This window comes from Coregonus clupeaformis, chromosome 10, assembly GCF_020615455.1.
Source record: "Coregonus clupeaformis isolate EN_2021a chromosome 10, ASM2061545v1, whole genome shotgun sequence".
NCBI lineage: Eukaryota > Metazoa > Chordata > Actinopteri > Salmoniformes > Salmonidae > Coregonus > Coregonus clupeaformis.
Window position 1 is genome coordinate 1,525,765 of NC_059201.1, and position 18,442 is coordinate 1,544,206.

The 18,442-nt window shown below is 43.3% G+C and overlaps 2 protein-coding genes across 5 annotated transcripts in view; both read left to right on the forward strand.

Moving 5' to 3' along the window:
* Positions 1–6,641, forward strand: rdh5 (retinol dehydrogenase 5 (11-cis/9-cis)). 2 transcript variants are annotated; one of them, XM_041887289.2, is made up of 7 exons: positions 1–96; positions 2,374–2,462; positions 2,707–2,745; positions 2,939–3,264; positions 3,929–4,187; positions 4,689–4,852; positions 5,912–6,641. In XM_041887289.2, the coding sequence occupies exons 2-7, from the start codon at positions 2,431–2,433 to the stop codon at positions 6,130–6,132; spliced, it is 1,041 nt and encodes a 346-aa protein (XP_041743223.2). In that variant the 5' UTR covers positions 1–96; positions 2,374–2,430; the 3' UTR covers positions 6,133–6,641. The 2 variants fall into 2 exon arrangements, with proteins under 2 accessions (XP_041743223.2, XP_045078745.1); XM_045222810.1 differs by lacking the exon at positions 2,707–2,745.
* Positions 6,642–6,708: 67 nt separating this feature from the next.
* LOC121574736 (glutaminase kidney isoform, mitochondrial) overlaps positions 6,709–18,442 on the forward strand; it is a 34,813-nt gene continuing 23,079 nt past the window's right edge. For 2 of the 3 annotated variants that reach the window (XM_041887286.2, XM_041887287.2), the window contains exons 1-5: positions 6,709–7,347; positions 7,541–7,640; positions 11,470–11,591; positions 13,912–14,041; positions 18,026–18,105. In XM_041887286.2, coding sequence (XP_041743220.1) covers positions 7,127–7,347; positions 7,541–7,640; positions 11,470–11,591; positions 13,912–14,041; positions 18,026–18,105 — 653 coding nt within the window. In that variant the 5' untranslated portion in view covers positions 6,709–7,126. Of the gene's footprint in view, positions 7,348–7,540; positions 7,641–11,455; positions 11,592–13,911; positions 14,042–18,025; positions 18,106–18,442 lie in introns of all 3 variants that reach the window. The other variant, XM_041887288.2, reaches the window with a different exon arrangement.

Here is an 18,442-nt window from a genome sequence, read left to right on the forward strand (position 1 = left end):
CAGTGACACAACACAGGCTCCAGGCTCCATGGACCAAACTGTTACTGTCAGAGAGTGAAGAGACAGACCTGTGGACCAGTAAACCACTGATACCAGGTAGGTTGGCATTTTAATTTTAGGGAAAGTTAGGTTGGCTTTTTAATTTGAACAATCATCAGATAATTAAAAACTGAATACTTAAACAGAAATATTGGATTGGATTCATTTTTCAAGTGATTAATGTAAAGTGGTACCCAATCATTTAAACTTTAAAGTATTATTAGATATTTACAGGGTAGCATAGCTGGTTCTGGTGCATGACGTACTCAATTGTATTTATTTATTTATTTATTATTTATTATAAAATGATTACATCATAATGCTCAAAATGGTCCGGGTTTACTAAGCCTTTGCGCAGATTTGTAAATGTTATTATCCAGAGGGGAAAGGCTCACGTAGATAAAGGACAAGTAAATAAGTACAGTCCTTTATTCCCCCTCAAACAAGAGGTGCGCACTAGTTACTGTCCTCTAACGTCACACTAGTTACTGTCCTCTAACGTCACACTAGTTACTGTCCTCTAACGTCACACTAGTTACTGTCCTCTAACCATCACACTAGTTACTGTCCTCTAACCATCACACTAGTTACTGTCCTCTAACCATCACACTAGTTACTGTCCTCTAACGTCACACTAGTTACTGTCCTCTAACGTCACACTAGTTACTGTCCTCTAACCATCACACTAGTTACTGTCCTCTAACCATCACACTAGTTACTGTCCTCTAACCATCACAGTAGTTACTGTCCTCTAACGTCACACTAGTTACTGTCCTCTAACCATCACACTAGTTACTGTCCTCTAACCATCACACTAGTTACTGTCCTCTAACCATCACACTAGTTACTGTCCTCTAACCATCACACTAGTTACTGTCCTCTAACCATCACACTAGTTACTGTCCTCTAACGTCACACTAGTTACTGTCCTCTAACCATCACACTAGTTACTGTCCTCTAACCATCACACTAGTTACTGTCCTCTAACCATCACACTAGTTACTGTCCTCTAACGTCACACTAGTTACTGTCCTCTCACCATCACACTAGTTACTGTCCTCTAACCATCACACTAGTTACTGTCATCTCACCATCACATATTGAGATATGAAGAGGAAAGTGATGATTGAAATCGGTCAGTCTATGTGATGTACTTTTTAATTAGTGATTTTATGGATAATATAGTTACAGATGAGCCAGGTAATATCCACTCCTACAAGTGTTATTCTTACTAGTGTATTCATTTGTTCCTGTTCCCCAAAACCCTTGTTGGTCCGCGCACCTTGCTTCCATACAGTATGTGTCCCTTTCTCCAGTGTGATTCCAGGATGTCCCAATCTATTCCACCCCCAGCCTAATAAGCCTGCAGGGAAGCTAATAAGTTTAGAGCACTGAGAGTCTTACTGTGAGTCTTGAACAGAGACATTGGGTTTTTGCTACAAAACAATCAAGGCCCTGCCCTAAACCCCTATCCTGGTCCCAATGCCTCTGTGTTTCATAAGATCTTTAAGAGCCTTATCCCAAGATTCCTCATGTGCTCTGACAAAACCAGCTGCCCATATTATGCATGTCGTTCTCTAAATACCTCACTGGAAAGCCCCAAAACACGTGTTTTAAGACGTCAGATTAATTCGATCCTTATCACAATAGGCTCACTGGGCTCCCGAGTGGCGCAGGGGTCTAAGGCACTGCATCTCAGTGCTTGAGGCGTCACTACAGACCCCCTGGTTCGATTCCAGGCTGTATCACAACCGGCCGTGATTGGGAGTCCCATAGGGCGGCGCACAATTGGCCCAGCGTTGTCCGGGTTTGGCCAGTGTAGGCCGTCATTGTAAATAAGAATTTGTTCTTAACTGACTTGCCTAGTAAAATAAAAATAAAAAAATAGAACACCCTGTAAAGTAGATTCAACAGAATTGAGAATTGTTATTTTTGGACTTTCACTAGATGGTGTTTTGGGGTTGAGTCCTTTTTTTGAAAGAGAAAAATAATTATTTGTAAACCGGCTGAATCATCTTTAGCTGTCTTTTCACTGATAACATGTGAGAGAGGGTCAGAGGGGGAAAAGGGCCTCACGATGACAGGGAGAACATAGAAAACACACGAGGCCTGCGTCTTGATGTATCTTACAATGAACACTCTACCCACTTTACTTACTTAGAATTCCTCTTTGTCTCACTTACTTTGTCCCGGTGAACTACTTAGAAAAAAATATATACAGAGGTAGCAGCTGATCAGCAGTTGTTAAAGCAGAACACCTACTGCAACAGGTTTCCACCGACTAGGTCTTGCTCAGGTGGCGTTGATAACATTTGTAATTCGTGTTTTGTCCAGGGCATCACAGGGATTAATTGTTCAACGCCTCCATAAAATCGCTTCTCAGAACTCATCATGGATATGGATTCTGTGTACCAGTATTTAGGGTAAGATTTATTGTGTCCATTTTTAACTCCTATAATGTTATTTTAGAAATAATCCTATGTGAACACGCATGAAAACACCCATTCACTTTTCTACCAATGCCATGATAATGACTAAATATTGGCATGGCATTCTATCACTGTCATATTTCAATACACCTGACGTTGAACATCAATGGATTTGTTTTGTTGAATTTGCAAAAACCATCCATCAACATGCACAGTTTTCTGTCTCATTCTAAACTAGGTATCCAGCACAAGCCAACGACGATTCAGGGACTTCAAGGTTTGGTTTGTTTCAAGTTTGTTGAAAACTCAATCAAAATACCAAACAAACTTAGATGTTGATTTGATGTTAACGTCAGGTCTTTGCCTGGTGGGATAAAAAAATCCCATCTGGCAAAAAAAACAACATTGAACTCAAATTCTATCAACGTCATCCTACCTACCACCCCTCACTGTGCTCTCCCTCCCCCCAGCTGGGATAACCTATGGCTGTACGGCGTGGGCACCTTCGTGGTTCTGTGGACGCTAGGCTGGCTGTACAGAGACAGTCTGGAGATAGAAGATATCAAGGACAAGTATGTGTTTGTGACGGGGTGTGACTCTGGCTTTGGGAACTTGCTCTGTAAGAGGCTGGACCGGCGGGGGTTCAGGGTGATAGCTGGGTGTCTGACGGAGAAAGGGGCTGATGATCTGAAGAGGGCGACTGGGCCGTACCTGAAGACGGTTCTCCTAGATGTGACGAGCACCGTCAGTATACAGAAAGCCTTGGAGTACACCAAGCAGGAAGTTGGAGATAACGGTGAGAGACCATTTGGAGTGGGTTTTTTTCCTGACTATGTTCCTGGTTAGTAAAAACTCTGGGCCCTAGCTGTAACCTATCCTGGCCTGGTCAGAGTCAAGAAAAGCACACGGGCCTGCTCGTTACTCAAACAGCAGTTGTGGCAAACAAAACAGATGCACTTTACTTGAAATACACAGTGGAATCAAAGGTACAGAACATGTCTGAATTAATCGCTTGTCCTCTCTCTCTCTCCCTACATCTCTCTCCCTACATCTCTCTCTCTACATCTCTCTCTCTACATCTCTCTCTCTCTCTCTCTCTCTCTCTCTCTCTCTCTCTCTCTACATCTCTCTCTCTACATCTCTCTCTCTACATCTCTCTCTCTCTCTCTCTCTCTACATCTCTCTCTCTACATCTCTCTCTCTACATCTCTCTCTCTCCATCTCTCTCTCTCCATCTCTCTCTCTACATCTCTCTCTCTCTCTCTCTCTCTCTAATTCTCTCTCTACATCTCTCTCTCTACATCTCTCTCTCTCATCTCTCTCTCTCTACATCTCTCTCTCTCTCTCTATCTATCTCTCTCTCTCTCTCTCTCTCTCTCTCTCTCTCTCTCTCTCTCTCTCTCTCTCTCTCTCTCTCTCTCTCTCTCTCTCTCTCTCTCTCTCTCTCTCTCTCCCACCAGGACTGTGGGGCATCGTGAACAACGCGGGGCGGTCCCTGCCCATGGGTCCCTCAGAGTGGATGAGGCTGGAGGACTATACCAGTACCCTGAAGGTCAACATGACGGGGGTGATAGAGATAACCCTAACCTTCCTGCCCCTCATCAAACAGGCCCAGGGCAGGATCGTTAATGTAGCATCGGTACTGGGCAGGGTGGCAGCTAACGGTGGTGGATACTGCATCTCAAAGTTTGCTGTGGAGTCTTTCTCAGACTGCCTCAGGTAGGTTACTGCTGTTAGTCTGTTGTCTCTTTTTGCCCACATCGGCGGCCTTATCTTCCAAGAGTGCAATAGAGTTCATTAGTGCACACCGTAGCAAAAAAACGTTTTGCAATGAAACAAGATTTTCTTATTGGTCAAGTTCAGGTAGTCCCTCCCCGTTGCGGGCCATTTGCTTCTGTTTGGTTCCTAGTGTAAACACACCGGGTACTGTGAATACAACACATCTACAGTAGGCAAGTCACAAAGCTCAATTCAATAAAACCCTCATTGTGGTATTGACCTTCCTCTGACTGCATAGAACAGCTCCCCAATATAGTACTCCTCTTACATCTAGTGTCTTCCATTTAACTATATTGTCATCAACTACTTATATTTAAAACTATAGGTAACGTTTCTACGGAGATAAATGAACTGAGTGTGTTTTTTAGAGAATGCATGTCAAGGCTTGCTGTCTACCTTTTTCATCAACCTACCCGTTTTGTCAATGTACCTTTTCTTCAGGAGGGATATCCACTACTTTGGGATCAAGGTGTGCATCATTGAACCAGGGTTCTTTAAGACAGCTGTGACCAGTCTGGATCCCATCGAGAGTGAGCTGCATCGCCTGTGGAACCAGCTCACACCTGAAGTGAAGGCCAGCTACGGAGACAAATACCTGGATAAGTGTAAGTTGTGGTAGTAGTAGTAGTAGTAGTAGTAGTAGCAGTAGTAGTAGCAGTAGCAGCAGTAGTAGTAATAGTAGCAGCAGTAGTGGTAATAGTAGCAGCAGTAGTAGTAGTAGTAGTAGTAGTAGTATCAGTAGTAGTAGTAGTAGTAGTAGTAGTAGCAGTAGTAGTAGTAGTAGTAGTAGTAGTAGCAGTAGTAGTAGTAGTGGTAGTGGTAGTGGCAGCAGTAGCAGTGGTAGCGGTAGTAGTAGTAGTAGTAGTAGTAGTAGTAGTATCAGTAGTGCGGCAGCGGTGGCAGTAGTAGTGGTAGTGGTAGTAGTAGTAGTAGTAGTAGTAGTAGTAGTGGTAGTCGGTAGTAGTGGCAGCAGTGGCAGTGGGGGCGTGGTAGTAGTAGCAGCAGCAGTAGTAGTAGCAGTAGTAGTAGTAGCAGTAGTAGTAGTAGTAGTAGTAGTAGTAGTAGCAGCAGTAGTAGGCGTAGTAGTAGTAGTAGTAGTAGTAGTAGTAGTAGCAGCAGTAGTAGTAGTAGTAGTAGTAGTAGTAGTAGTAGTAGTAGTAGTAGTAGTAGTAGTAGTAGCAGCAAGTTATCCATCGGATTAGACCTTTGGTTAAAACATATATTTATTCTGTCCTGTAGCCTTGTCTTTATTCTGTCCTGTAGCCTTGTCTTTATTCTGTCCTGTAGCCTTGTCTTTATTCTGTCCTGTAGCCTTGTCTGACCCAGAACAGTCCATAAGGGCAGGAGCCTATCTGCTGTTTCTGTAGCATGAGGCAGCTTGATGTACAAATCACATTTTATTTGTCACATGCGCCGAATACTACAGGTGTAGAATTTACCGTGAAATGCTTACCTACGAAGCCCTTTAAAAAGTAAGAAAATTTGCACCAAAGAAAATAAATTGTAACACGATAAAATAACAATAAAGAGACTATATACAAGGATGTGCTGGGACAGAACCCTGTGTTCAACACATCTCCTCTCCTCTCCTTCAGTCCTATACCATTGGTTGTACAACATCTTAACAGTTTTAACATTATCACGTTTCTCCTCAACCTATCCAGACATCCAGATCCAGCGGTTGATCATGAACGCAGCGTGTGACTCGGACCTGAGTAAAGTGACTAACTGCATGGAGCATGCCTTGGCGTCTGCCTACCCCCGAACCCGCTACAGTGCTGGCTGGGACGCTAAATTCGGATGGATCCCCCTCTCTTACATGCCATCCTGTGTCATCGATATTGGGCTGAAACTGGTGATGCCACGTCCTGCTAAGAGTGTCTAGAGTTACATTTAAAAGAGTTAATAGCGTACAATACATTGCAATACAATACACAATACGATATAACCCAATACTATACAATACAACACTAAACAAGTTCAAACTTACAGAACCTAGAGTAGCCTACACATCATAACTCTATTTAGAAAAGTTAATTCAATGCATTTGTTTACAGGCCTACTGTCTGTCTTTCTAGATGGTATCCTATAGTTTGTTTACAGGCCTACTGTCTGTGTTTCTAGATGGGTATCCTATAGTTTTGAAAGAGAACATAGAATATTTGAATTATTATGCTGTTTGCCAACCTACTGTGCCTTTTCGTCACTGTTATTGATGTTGCTTAATTTTGAGCGATATTGTTAACTTTGTAGGTAAAATCTTTATGAAACCTACCTACAACAAGCAGTTTGAACAAATGCACTAATAACCCTCATATTCAATAAGTCTGTTCTTATTGAAAGAACTGATGTCCATTATATGAACACAAATAATAAAATGAGACCAATTAATGATTTTGAAAGCATTTTTGTTATATTAATCTGTTAAAAATTGCACAGAACATGTCTCTGGATACACCTCACCAGCCTATGTCATGATCTCACTGAGTTGCTCAAAGTATTTCAAAACGTAGCCTACAGGTTGCAGCCAGTCCTTGAGTATTTGAATACATTGTATCTTTGGCGCCAAACCTTGTCATCTCCTAGAATGTGCTTGATTGTAATTTCTCATTGGTCACTGTGCTGACCAATGCCTGACCTGAAAATACTCCGACGTCGTCGCCAGAGCTCGCTGCTTGTGCTCTCATCATGACAAGTTTAGAATTTGACAACGGGATTTGATCTGTTGCTGCTGTTGCCTACTGTACACCTGTTGCGGGTTGGCCAAAGCGGGACTATCAGACTGCGGACAAATAGTGGAAGGTAACGGAAATAACGGAAAGGTATCCGAAGGCAGTTATTCTCCTAGTCTGTTTACATTTTTTGTAAAGTTGTAAACCATGCACTGTTTGAAAATATTACGGGTGACCAACGCAGCAGCTGTGCAAACCTTGGTGACGGACGCCACTAAAAGAGTTGTCAAAAAGGGTTGTTATAACTGTTTATTACCGGGGTGTCCTACTAACGTTAAAGTTCAAGCCGCACAATGTTTCAACACAAGTTCAACAGATCAGCACCACATTGGAACAACCTCAGATATGGACCACGTGCTTCCTAAACTGTGAGTTTGTGTTTCACTATTGGTCCAGTTCAGTGATGTGTGTGTGTGTGTCACATTACATGCAATTATATCTATAAAACAATGCTTTTCTCCATGTTCCTCAATCATCCATTAGTCTATAAATATTATTTCAATTACATTAGCATGTGTCTGTGTTTGTGTACACTGACGACTGTCCTCTATGTTGCTGTAGGAGCAATGATGGAAAGGGTCTGTTCTCAGGAGTAGAAGACATGCTCTTCTACACCATCACAGATGGTCATGAACAAGTCCCCGTCTCACATTTTATCTCTGTGAGTACACACGTCAGTTAACCTATACAAGAAAGGAGATTCAGTTGTAAATTAAATAGATTACTCTGTAGCCTAATGTACCCTTTCTCACACAACCCTCGACAACAAACTCTCTCTCTCGGTTCAGACACAAAAGCACATATTCACTCACTCACTCACTCACTCACTCACTCACTCACTCACTCACTCACTCACTCACTCACTCACACACACTTCACAACAAACACTGCAGAACAGTCATTTATTTGTAAAGAAAGATACAAAATATGTCTTCAGAAATTATATGAGACTATACAATTTTTGCTCTCACTCAAACTTTGTCTCTGTCACCACTTGAGCTATGCTTAACCCAGGTATGCTGGGTTCAAGAGTTATTGGAGACACCGAACTGCCACTGGCTGCACAGAACCAACTTTATTCGCTTTGGGGAAGTAGGTTAATTATGAGCAAGGGAAGGCAGGTGCAACAAGTGACCCGTTCGTCGATTGCATCCCTTGAGCAAGCTGACATGGTGTTCATTACATTGCAGTGCAGCCATTTAATAATAGTACAACTATATCAAGATTGTTTTTTTTTTTTAGCACAATTACATTTCAAGACAGGCCAATTAGTTGAGTCCTTTAACTTTTTTTTATTAATAATCTGTATGTTATTGCATTTTCTAAATACTATTAGTAACTCAAACAATGGATACATTTAACTATTGCTGTTAATTGTCACTTTATTGCAAGAAACAGTGGGCAACAAAAGGGTGAATACAATCTGGCCTTAAATGGCCATGTGCTCTTATAATCAACACCCGGCACAGCCAGAAGGGGACTGGCCTCCCCTCAGAGCCTGATTCCTCTCTAGGTTTCTTCCTAGGTTTCTGCCTTTCTAGGGAGTTTTTCCTAGCCACCGTGCTTCTACATCTGCATTGCTTGCTGTTTGTGGTTTTAGGCTGGGTTTCTGTATAGCACTTTGTGACATCTGCTGATGTAATCAATTTGATTGAATACACACAGAGGTGTATCGTGGAACAGTATTTCATTATGTTATTGTAATGAAATAGTCTCCATGCCTCCGTGCCTAATGGAGGACTGGAAGGAATGTGTCTGGTGAAGATCACAACACATCAGTCTAAAGATTACCCTGCATAGTTACTACAGAGACTAGATTAGGTTGTAAAGATTACCCTGCATAGTTACTACAGAGACTAGATTAGGTTGTAAAGATTACCCTGCATAGTTACTACAGAGACTAGATTAGGTTGTAAAGATTACCCTGCATAGTTACTACAGAGACTAGATTAGTTTGTAAAGATTACCCTGCATAGTTACTACAGAGACTAGATTAGTTTGTAAAGATTACCCTGCATAGTTACTACAGAGACTAGATTAGGTTGTAAAGATTACCCTGCATAGTTACTACAGAGACTAGATTAGGTTGTAAAGATTACCCTGCATAGTTACTACAGAGACTAGATTAGGTTGTAAAGATTACCCTGCATAGTTACTACAGAGACTAGATTATGTTGTAAAGATTACCCTGCATAGTTACCACAGAGACTAGATTATGTTGTAAAGATTACCCTGCATAGTTACTACAGAGACTAGATTAGGTTGTAAAGATTACCCTGCATAGTTACTACAGAGACTCGATTAGGTTGTAAAGATTACCCTGCATAGTTACTACAGAGACTCGATTAGGTTGTATCATCAAGCAACAATAACATGGGGGTTTTGTCTTCCAACGTAATGAAATCACCACAAATTAACTGTAACTTGTTCAATTAAAGAATCAGTTGTATAGGATGTCAATACAGTGCATTCGGAAAGTACTCAGACCCCTTGACTTTTTCCACATTTTGTTAAGTTACACCCTTATTTAAAAATTGATTAAATTGTTGTTTTTTCCTCATCAATCTACACACAATACCCCATAATGACAAAGCAAAAACAGGTTTTTAGAATTTCTTGAAAATGTATTAAAGATTAAAAACGGAAATCTCACATTTACATAAGTATTCAGACCCTTTGCTCAGTACTTTGTTGAAGCACCTTTGGCAGTGATTACAGCCTCAAGTCTTCTTGGGTATGACGCTACAAGTTTGGCACACCTGTATTTGGGGAGTTTCTCCCATTCTTCTCTGCAGATCCTCTCAAGCTCTGTCAGGTTGGATGGGGAGTGTCGCTGCACAGCTATTTTCAGGTCTCTCCAGAGATGTTGAAACGGGTTCAAATCCGGGCTCTGGCTGGGCCACTCAAGAACATTCAGAGACTTTTCCCGAAGCCACTCCTGCGTTGTCTTGGCTGTGTGCTTAGGGTCGTTGTCCTGTTGGAAGGTGAACCTTCGCCCCAGTCTGATGTCCTGAGCGCTTTGGAGCAGGTTTTCAGCAAGGATCTCTCTGTACTTTGCTCCGTTCATCTTTCCCTCGATCCTGACTAGTCTCCTAGTCCCTGCCGCTGAAAAACTTCCCCACAGCTTGACGCTGCCACCACCATGCTTCACCGTAGGGATGGTGCCAGGTTTCCTCCAGACGTGACGCTTGGCATTCAGGCCAAAGAGTTCAATCTTGGTTTCTCATGGTCTGAGTGTCTTTAGGTGCCTTCTGGCAAACTCCAAGAGTGCTGTCATGTGCCTTTTACTGAGGAGTGGTTTCCATCTGGCCACTCTACCATAAAGGCCTGATTGGTGGACTGCTGCAGAGATGGTTGACCTTCTGGAAGTTTCTCCCACCTCCACAGAGGAACTCTGGAGCTCTGTCAGAGTGACCATCGGGTTCTTGGTCACCTCCCTGACCAAGGCCCTTCTTCCCCGATTGCTCAGTTTGGCCGGGCGGCCAGCTCTAGGAAGAGTCTTGGTGGTTCCAAACTTCTTCCATGTAATAATGATGGAGGCCACTGTGTTCTTGGGGCCCTTCAATGCTGCAAACATTTTTTGTTACCCTTCCCCAGATCTGTGCCTCGACACAATCCTGTCTCGGAGCTCTATTGATAATTCCTTCGACATCATGGCTTGGTTTCTGCTCTGACATGCACTGTCAACTCTGGGACCTTATATAGACATGTGTGTGCCTTTCCAAATCATGTCCAATCAATTGAATGTACCACAGGTGGACTCCAATCAAGTTGTAGAAACATCTCAAGGATGATCAATGGAAACAGGATGCACCTGAGCTCAATTTCGAGTCTCATAGCAAAGGGTCTGAATACTTATGTAAATAAGGTATTTCAGTTTTTTATTTGTAATACATTTCCAAGAATTTCTAAAAACCTGTTTTCACTTTGTCATTATGGGGTGTTGTGTGTAGATTGATGAGGAAAATGTTTTATTTAATCCATTTTAGAATAAGGCTGTAAAAAGTCAAGGGGTCTGAATACTTTCCGAATGCACTTTAGATAGTCAAGGCTCTGATTTGATCTTTGTTTCATATTGCACCAACAGTACTGTGCTGTTTGAATCAAAACACTCGCAACAAGTGACTGAAAGCATACCCAAGCGAGCTTCACCCAGCTTAATTATAAAAATTAAGTGCTCAACTTGGAACAAGGCTCATCTCTGTCAGTGGGTCACAAGATGAGTTAAAGTTAGCTCCTATGACGTTAGTTCACATCCAAGTGCCTCTCATAACAGTATTAATAACTTTGTAAGGTGTATACTCGACAAGACGAGGCAGTTTTATTTACAGTACATTTTTTGTTTTGATGTTGCCATAATTCATTTCCTTTCTCCCTAACCAAACCCTTGTATAATATCTATGTTATTTTATTGCCTTTCATTGTATTGATTTGACCGTAAAGTGTCTTGCGGTTTTAAATGCGCTTTAAATAAAGTTTGATTTGATCAGGCTCTGAAGAGGACAGGTCTTAATACATCAGACCCCCGACTGAAGGACTGTATGGACAAGCTGCGCCGCTCCGTATCGGAATCTTTTCATGACGTCATGATGGACCGGGAACTCTTCCACAAGTGAGTCCCCTATCTTGTCGGCTAGTTGGATCTAAGACCCTCCCCCTTAACCCAAGGTCTATCTGCCTCTCTACTTTACTTACGAGCACTTTCCCAACAATGCAGAGTTAAAAAGTAAGGAAATTAGCTAACAAAAATAGAAAATAGTAACACAATAAATAACGATTATTGTTACCCCCTCTACCTCTCTCTACCTCTCTCTAACCCTCTCTAACCCCCTCTACCCCTCTCTAACCCTCTCTAACCCTCTCTACCCCTCTCTACCCCTCTCTACCACTCTCTACCTCTCTCTAACCCTCTCTACCTCTCTCTACCCCTCTCTACCCCTCTCTACCCCTCTCTACCTCTCTCTGCCTCTCTCTAACCCTCTCTAACCCTCTCTACCTCTCTCTAACCCTCTCTAACCCTCTCTACCTCTCTCTACCCCTCTCTACCCCTCTCTAACCCTCTCTACCCCTCTCTAACCCTCTCTACCTCTCTCTAACCCTCTCTACCCCTCTCTACCCCTCTCTACCCCTCTCTACCTCTCTCTAACCCTCTCTAACCCTCTCTACCCCTCTCTACCTCTCTCTACCTCTCTCTACCCCTCTCTAACCCTCTCTACCCCTCTCTAACCCTCTCTAACCCTCTCTACCCCTCTCTAACCCTCTCTACCCCTCTCTACCCCTCTCTAACCCTCTCTAACCCTCTCTACCCCTCTCTAACCCTCTCTACCCCTCTCTAACCCTCTCTACCCCTCTCTAACCCTCTCTAACCCTCTCTACCCCTCTCTAACCCTCTCTACCTCTCTCTAACCCTCTCTACCCCTCTCTAACCCTCTCTAACCCTCTCTACCCCTCTCTAACCCTCTCTAACCCTCTCTACCCCTCTCTAACCCTCTCTACCTCTCTCTAACCCTCTCTACCTCTCTCTAACCCTCTCTACCCCTCTCTACCCCTCTCTACCCCTCTCTACCCCTCTCTACCTCTCTCTGCCTCTCTAACACACATCACATTTCCGTCTCCTCTTACTGCGAAGTGCCATGGTGGAGAGTGGCTATAAATACCCTGACCCCTTCAGCATTCCACATTATTAATCCAGGGTTTGTTTTAGGTCTACATTATACTGTATTTCTCTCTGTCTGTCTCTTTTTGTATCACACACACACACACACACACACACACACACACACACACACACACACACACACACACACACACACACACACACACACACACACACACACAGACAGACATTCAGCTCCTCTCTCGCTGTCATTTAATCTTCAATACATTGTCATGTTTAAGAGTTAGCAAGAGACAACAGCATGTGTGATCTTAGTGCACTAGCCTACATATTATCTGCATGTATTTGTGTGAGGGCAGTAGGTGGGTAGTCTTGTTGGGGGCTACAGGGCAGGGAACGACTCGGATTGATAGATGCCAGCTGCCTTGGACCTTGGGGCCACACATACACACAGCCAAAATGAGAGACATTTAGACTAGTCATGCCCACACCATGACTCTGATTCATAACTATGGAGTCAGGAGTCAGTGTATGTTTACTTATTATCTTACTTATTTGATTCAAATTACAGTTGTGTACTGTCGCTTTAAGAAACTGCTATCAGTTTTTGTGAAAAGATAAGATTACTTTCCCCGACGATTCCTTTGAGGCAGTACCGAGTGACACTTCCTAAGTGTTATGTGAGAATGTGAACTTTATTCTCTGTGACACACACAGATAATTATACTCCTTGTATCCTATTAACAGCCTCACTAATTCCTTATTATTTCCAACCCACCTCTTTGCTCACAACAAAGACAAATGATAGGCCTTTAACTTTTCTCAACGTCTATGAGTAACCTACTGTGCAGAATTACCCAGCTAGCACATTGAGTTCCTTGGAGGTTGCTATTGGTTCTGGGAACGAAGCTATACGTTTCCGGTAAAACTGAACGTTTTGTAAACCTTCTGAGAAAGTAAGTGAAAAATGTGTCTGGTCTGGGAACGTACATTTTTAGGTTACCAGGGAGTTTTTTATTTTTTATTTTTTATTTCACCTTTATTTAACCAGGTAAGCCAGTTGAGAACAAGTTCTCATTTACAACTGCGACCTGGCCAAGATAAAGCAAAGCAGTGCGATAAAAACAACAACACAGAGTTACATATGGGGTAAAAAAAACATAAGGTCATAAAATACAAAAGAAAATATATATACTTCCCTCAAAATGACAGCCTACAGGGAGGAGGTGAGAGCCCTGGTGGGTATTCATTTCCTTATTTCAGTATTCTTGTTCTAATAAAGTGTTCTTGTTGTTGTTGTTGTACCAATCCTCAGGTGTGTTGGTGGGAACATAGTGCTTCTGATCCAGGCTTTCAGAAAGAAGTTCATCATCCCTGAGTTTGATTCCTTTGTAGCAAAGATAGATAAAATCTACGACACCGTCCAGAAAAACCATGACGGACATGTAAGTATATTTGTTTCCCGTGTACAGTAGTAGTTGTTTAACGTGTACAGTAGTAGTTGTTTAACGTGTACAGTAGTAGTTGGTTTTGCTCGCCTGAGGTAGAGTATCTTATGATAAGCTGTAGACCACACTATTTACCAAGAGAGTTTTCAGCTATATTTTTCATAGCTGTCTATTTACCACCACAAACCAATGCTGGCATTAAGATTGCACTGAACGAGTTGTACAAGGCCATTAATCAACAGGAAAACGCTCATCCAGATGCAGCGCTCCTAGTGGCCGGGGACTTTAATGCAGGGAAACTTAAATCCGTTCTACCTAATTTCTACCAGCATGTCAAATGTGCAACCAGAGGGAAAAAAACTCTAGACCACCTTTACTCCACACACAGAGACGCATACAAAGCTCTCCCTCGCCCTCCATTTGGCAAATCTGACCATAACTCTATCCTCCTGATTCCTGCTTATAAGCAAAAACTGAAGCAGGAAGCACCAGTGATTCGGTTAATAAAAAAGTGGTCAGATGACGCAGATGCCAAGCTACAGGACTGTTTTGCTAGCACAGACTGGAACATGTTCCGGGATTCTTCAGACAGCATTGAGGAGTACACCACATCAGTCACTGGCTTCATCAATAAGTGCATCGATGATGTCGTCCCCACAGTGACCGTACGTACATACCCCAACCAGAAGCCATGGATTACAGGCAACATCCGCACTGAGCTAAAGGGTAGAGCTGCCGCTTTCAAGGAACGGGACTCTAACCCGGAAGCTTATAAGAAATCCCGCTATGACCTCCGACGAACCATCAAACAGGCAAAGAGTCAATACAGGTCTAAGATTGAATCATACTACACTGGCTCTGACGCTCGTCGGATGTGGCAGGGCTTGAAAACTATTACAGACTACAAAGGGAAGCACAGCCGCGAGCTGCCCAGTGACACAAGCCTACCAGACGAGCTAAACCACTTCTATGCTCGCTTCGAGGCAAGCAACACTGAAGCATGCATGAGAGCACCAGCTGTTCCGGACGACTATGTGATCACGCTCTCCGTAGCCGATGTGAGTAAGACTTTTAAGCAAGTCAACATTCACAAGGCCGCTGGGCCAGACGGATTACCAGGGCGTGTACTCCGAGCATGTGCTGACCAACTGGCAAGTGTCTTCACTGACATTTTCAACATGTCCCTGACCGAGTCTGTAATACCAACATGTTTCAAGCAGACCACCATAGTCCCCGTGCCCAAGAACTCTAAGATAACCTGCCTAAATGACTACCGACCCGTGGCACTGACGTCTGTAGCCATGAAGTGCTTTGAAAGACTGGTCATGGCTCACATCAACAGCATAATCCCAGAAACCCTAGACCCACTCCAATTTGCATACCGCCCCAACAGATCCACAGATGATGCAATCTCTATCGCACTCCACACTGCCCTTTCCCACCTGGACAAGAGGAACACCTACGTGAGAATGCTATTCATTGACTACAGCTCAGCATTCAACACCATAGTGCCCTCTAAGCTCATCACTAAGCTAAGGATCCTGGGACTAAACACCTCCCTCTGCAACTGGATCCTGGACTTCCTGACGGGCCGCCCCCAGGTGGTAAGGGTAGGTAACAACACATCTGCCACACTGATCCTCAACACGGGGGCCCCTCAGGGGTGCGTGCTCAGTCCCCTCCTGTACTCTCTGTTCACCCATGACTGCATGGCCAGGCACGACTCCAACACCATCATTAAGTTTGCCGACGACACAACAGTGGTAGGCCTGATCACCGACAACGATGAGACAGCCTATAGGGGAGGAGGTCAGAGATCTGGCCGTGTGGTGCCAGGACAACAACCTCTCCCTCAACGTGACCAAGACAAAGGAGATGATTGTGGACTACAGGAAAAAAAAGAGGACTGAGCACGCCCCCATTCTCATCGACGGGGCTGTAGTGGAACAGGTTGAGAGCTTCAAGTTCCTTGGTGTCCACATCACCAACGAACTATCATGGTCCAAGCACACCAAGACAGTCGTGAAGAGGGCACGACAAAGCCTATTCCCCCTCAGGAGACTAAAAAGATTTGGCATGGGTCCTCAGATCCTCAAAAAATTCTACAGCTGCACCATCGAGAGCATCCTGACTGGTTGCATCACCGCCTGGTATGGCAACTGCTTGGCCTCTGACCGCAAGGCACTACAGAGGGTAGTGCGTACGGCCCAGTACATCACTGGGGCAAAGCTCCCCTGCCATCCAAGACCTCTATACCAGGCGGTGTCAGAGGAAGGCCCTCAAAATTGTCAAAGACTCCAGCCACCCTAGTCATAGACTGTTCTCTCTGCTACCGCACGGCAAGCGGTACCGGAGTGCCAAGTCTAGGTCCAAAAGACTTCTCAACAGCTTCTACCCACAAGCCATAAGACTCCTGAACAGCTAATCATGGCTACCCGGACTATTTGCACTGCCCCCCCACCCCATCCTTTTTACGCTGCTGCTACTCTGTTAAGTATTTATGCATAGTCACTTTAACTCTACCCACATGTACATATTACCTCAACTACCTCAACTAGCCGGTGCCCCCGCACATTGACTCTGCACCGTTACCCCCCTGTATATATAGCCTCCCTACTGTCACTTTATTTTACTTCTGCTCTTTGTTTTTCTCAACACTTTTTTTTGTTGTTGTTTTATTCTTACTTTTTTTGTTTAAAATAAACGCACTGTTGGTTAAGGGCTGTAAGTAAGCATTTCACTGTAATGTCTGCACTTGTTGTATTCGGCGCATGTGACCAATAAAATTTGATTTGATTTGATTTGATTTGTTTAACGTGTACAGTAAGAGTTGTTTAACGTGTACAGTAGTAGTTGTTTAACGTGTACAGTAAGAGTTGTTTAACGTGTACAGTAGTAGTTGTTTAACGTGTACAGTAGTAGTTGTTTAACGTGTACAGTAGTAGTTGTTTAACGTGAACAGTAGTAGTTGTTTAACGTGTACAGTAGTAGTTGTTTAACGTGTACAGTAGTAGTTGTTTAACGTGTACAGTAGTAGTTGCTTAACGTGTACAGTAGTAGTTGTTTAACGTGTACAGTAGTAGTTGTTTAACGTGTACAGCAGTAGTTGTTTAACGTGTACAGTAGTAGTTGTTTAACGTGTAATTTATTTTGGCCCAATACATAGACATGGAACTCTGGTCACTTGAATAATGGAACACTGGTCACTTGAATAATGGAACACTGGTCACTTGAATAATGGAACACTGGTCACTTGAATAATGAAACACTGGTCACTTGAATAATGAAACACTGGTCACTTGAATAATGGAACACTGGTCACTTGAATAATGGAACACTGGTCACTTTAATAATGGAACACTGGTCATTTGAATAATGGAACACTGGTCACTTGAATAATGGAACACTGGTCACTTGAATAATGGAACACTGGTCACTTGAATAATGGAACACTGGTCATTTGAATAATGGAACACTGGTCACTTGAATAATGGAACACTGGTCACTTTAATAATGGAACACTGGTCACTTCAATAATGGAATACTGGTCACTTTAATAATGGAACACTGGTCACTTTAATAATGGAACACTGGTCATTTGAATAATGGAACACTGGTCACTTTAATAATGGAACACTGGTCACTTGAATAGTGGAACACTGGTCACTTGAATAGTGGAACACTGGTCACTTGAATTGTGGAACACTGGTCACTTGAATAGTGGAACACTGGTCACTTTAATAGTGGAACACTGGTCACTTGAATAGTGGAACACTGGTCACTTGAATAGTGGAACACTGGTCACTTTAATAATGGAATACTGGTCACTTTAATAATGGAACACTGGTCATTTGAATAATGGAACACTATTCCAGACTCTGATATTGCTCATTCTGATATTGTATTGCTAGATATTACTGCACTGTTGGTGCTAGAAACATGCACCTGTTCTGATGGTATGTCTGAACTTCCTGGATCCAGGTAGCAGTCTACATTCCCCACCTGGCCAAGTTCAATCCTGATCTCTGGGGTGTGTCTCTGTGTACTGTGGATGGACAGAGGTATGTACAACAGTCCTGATCTCTGGGGTGTGTCTCTGTGTACTGTGGATGGACAGAGGTATGTACAACAGTCCTGATCTCTGGGGTGTGTCTCTGTGTACTGTGGATGGACAGTGGTATGTCAACAGTCCTGATCTCTGGGGTGTGTCTCTGTGGATGGACAGAGGTATGTACAACAGTCCTGATCTCTGGGGTGTGTCTCTGTGTACTGTGGATGTACAGAGGTATGTACAACAGTCCTGATCTCTGGGGTGTGTCTCTGTGTACTGTGGATGGACAGAGGTATGTCAACAGTCCTGATCTCTGGGGTGTGTCTCTGTGTACTGTGGATGGACAG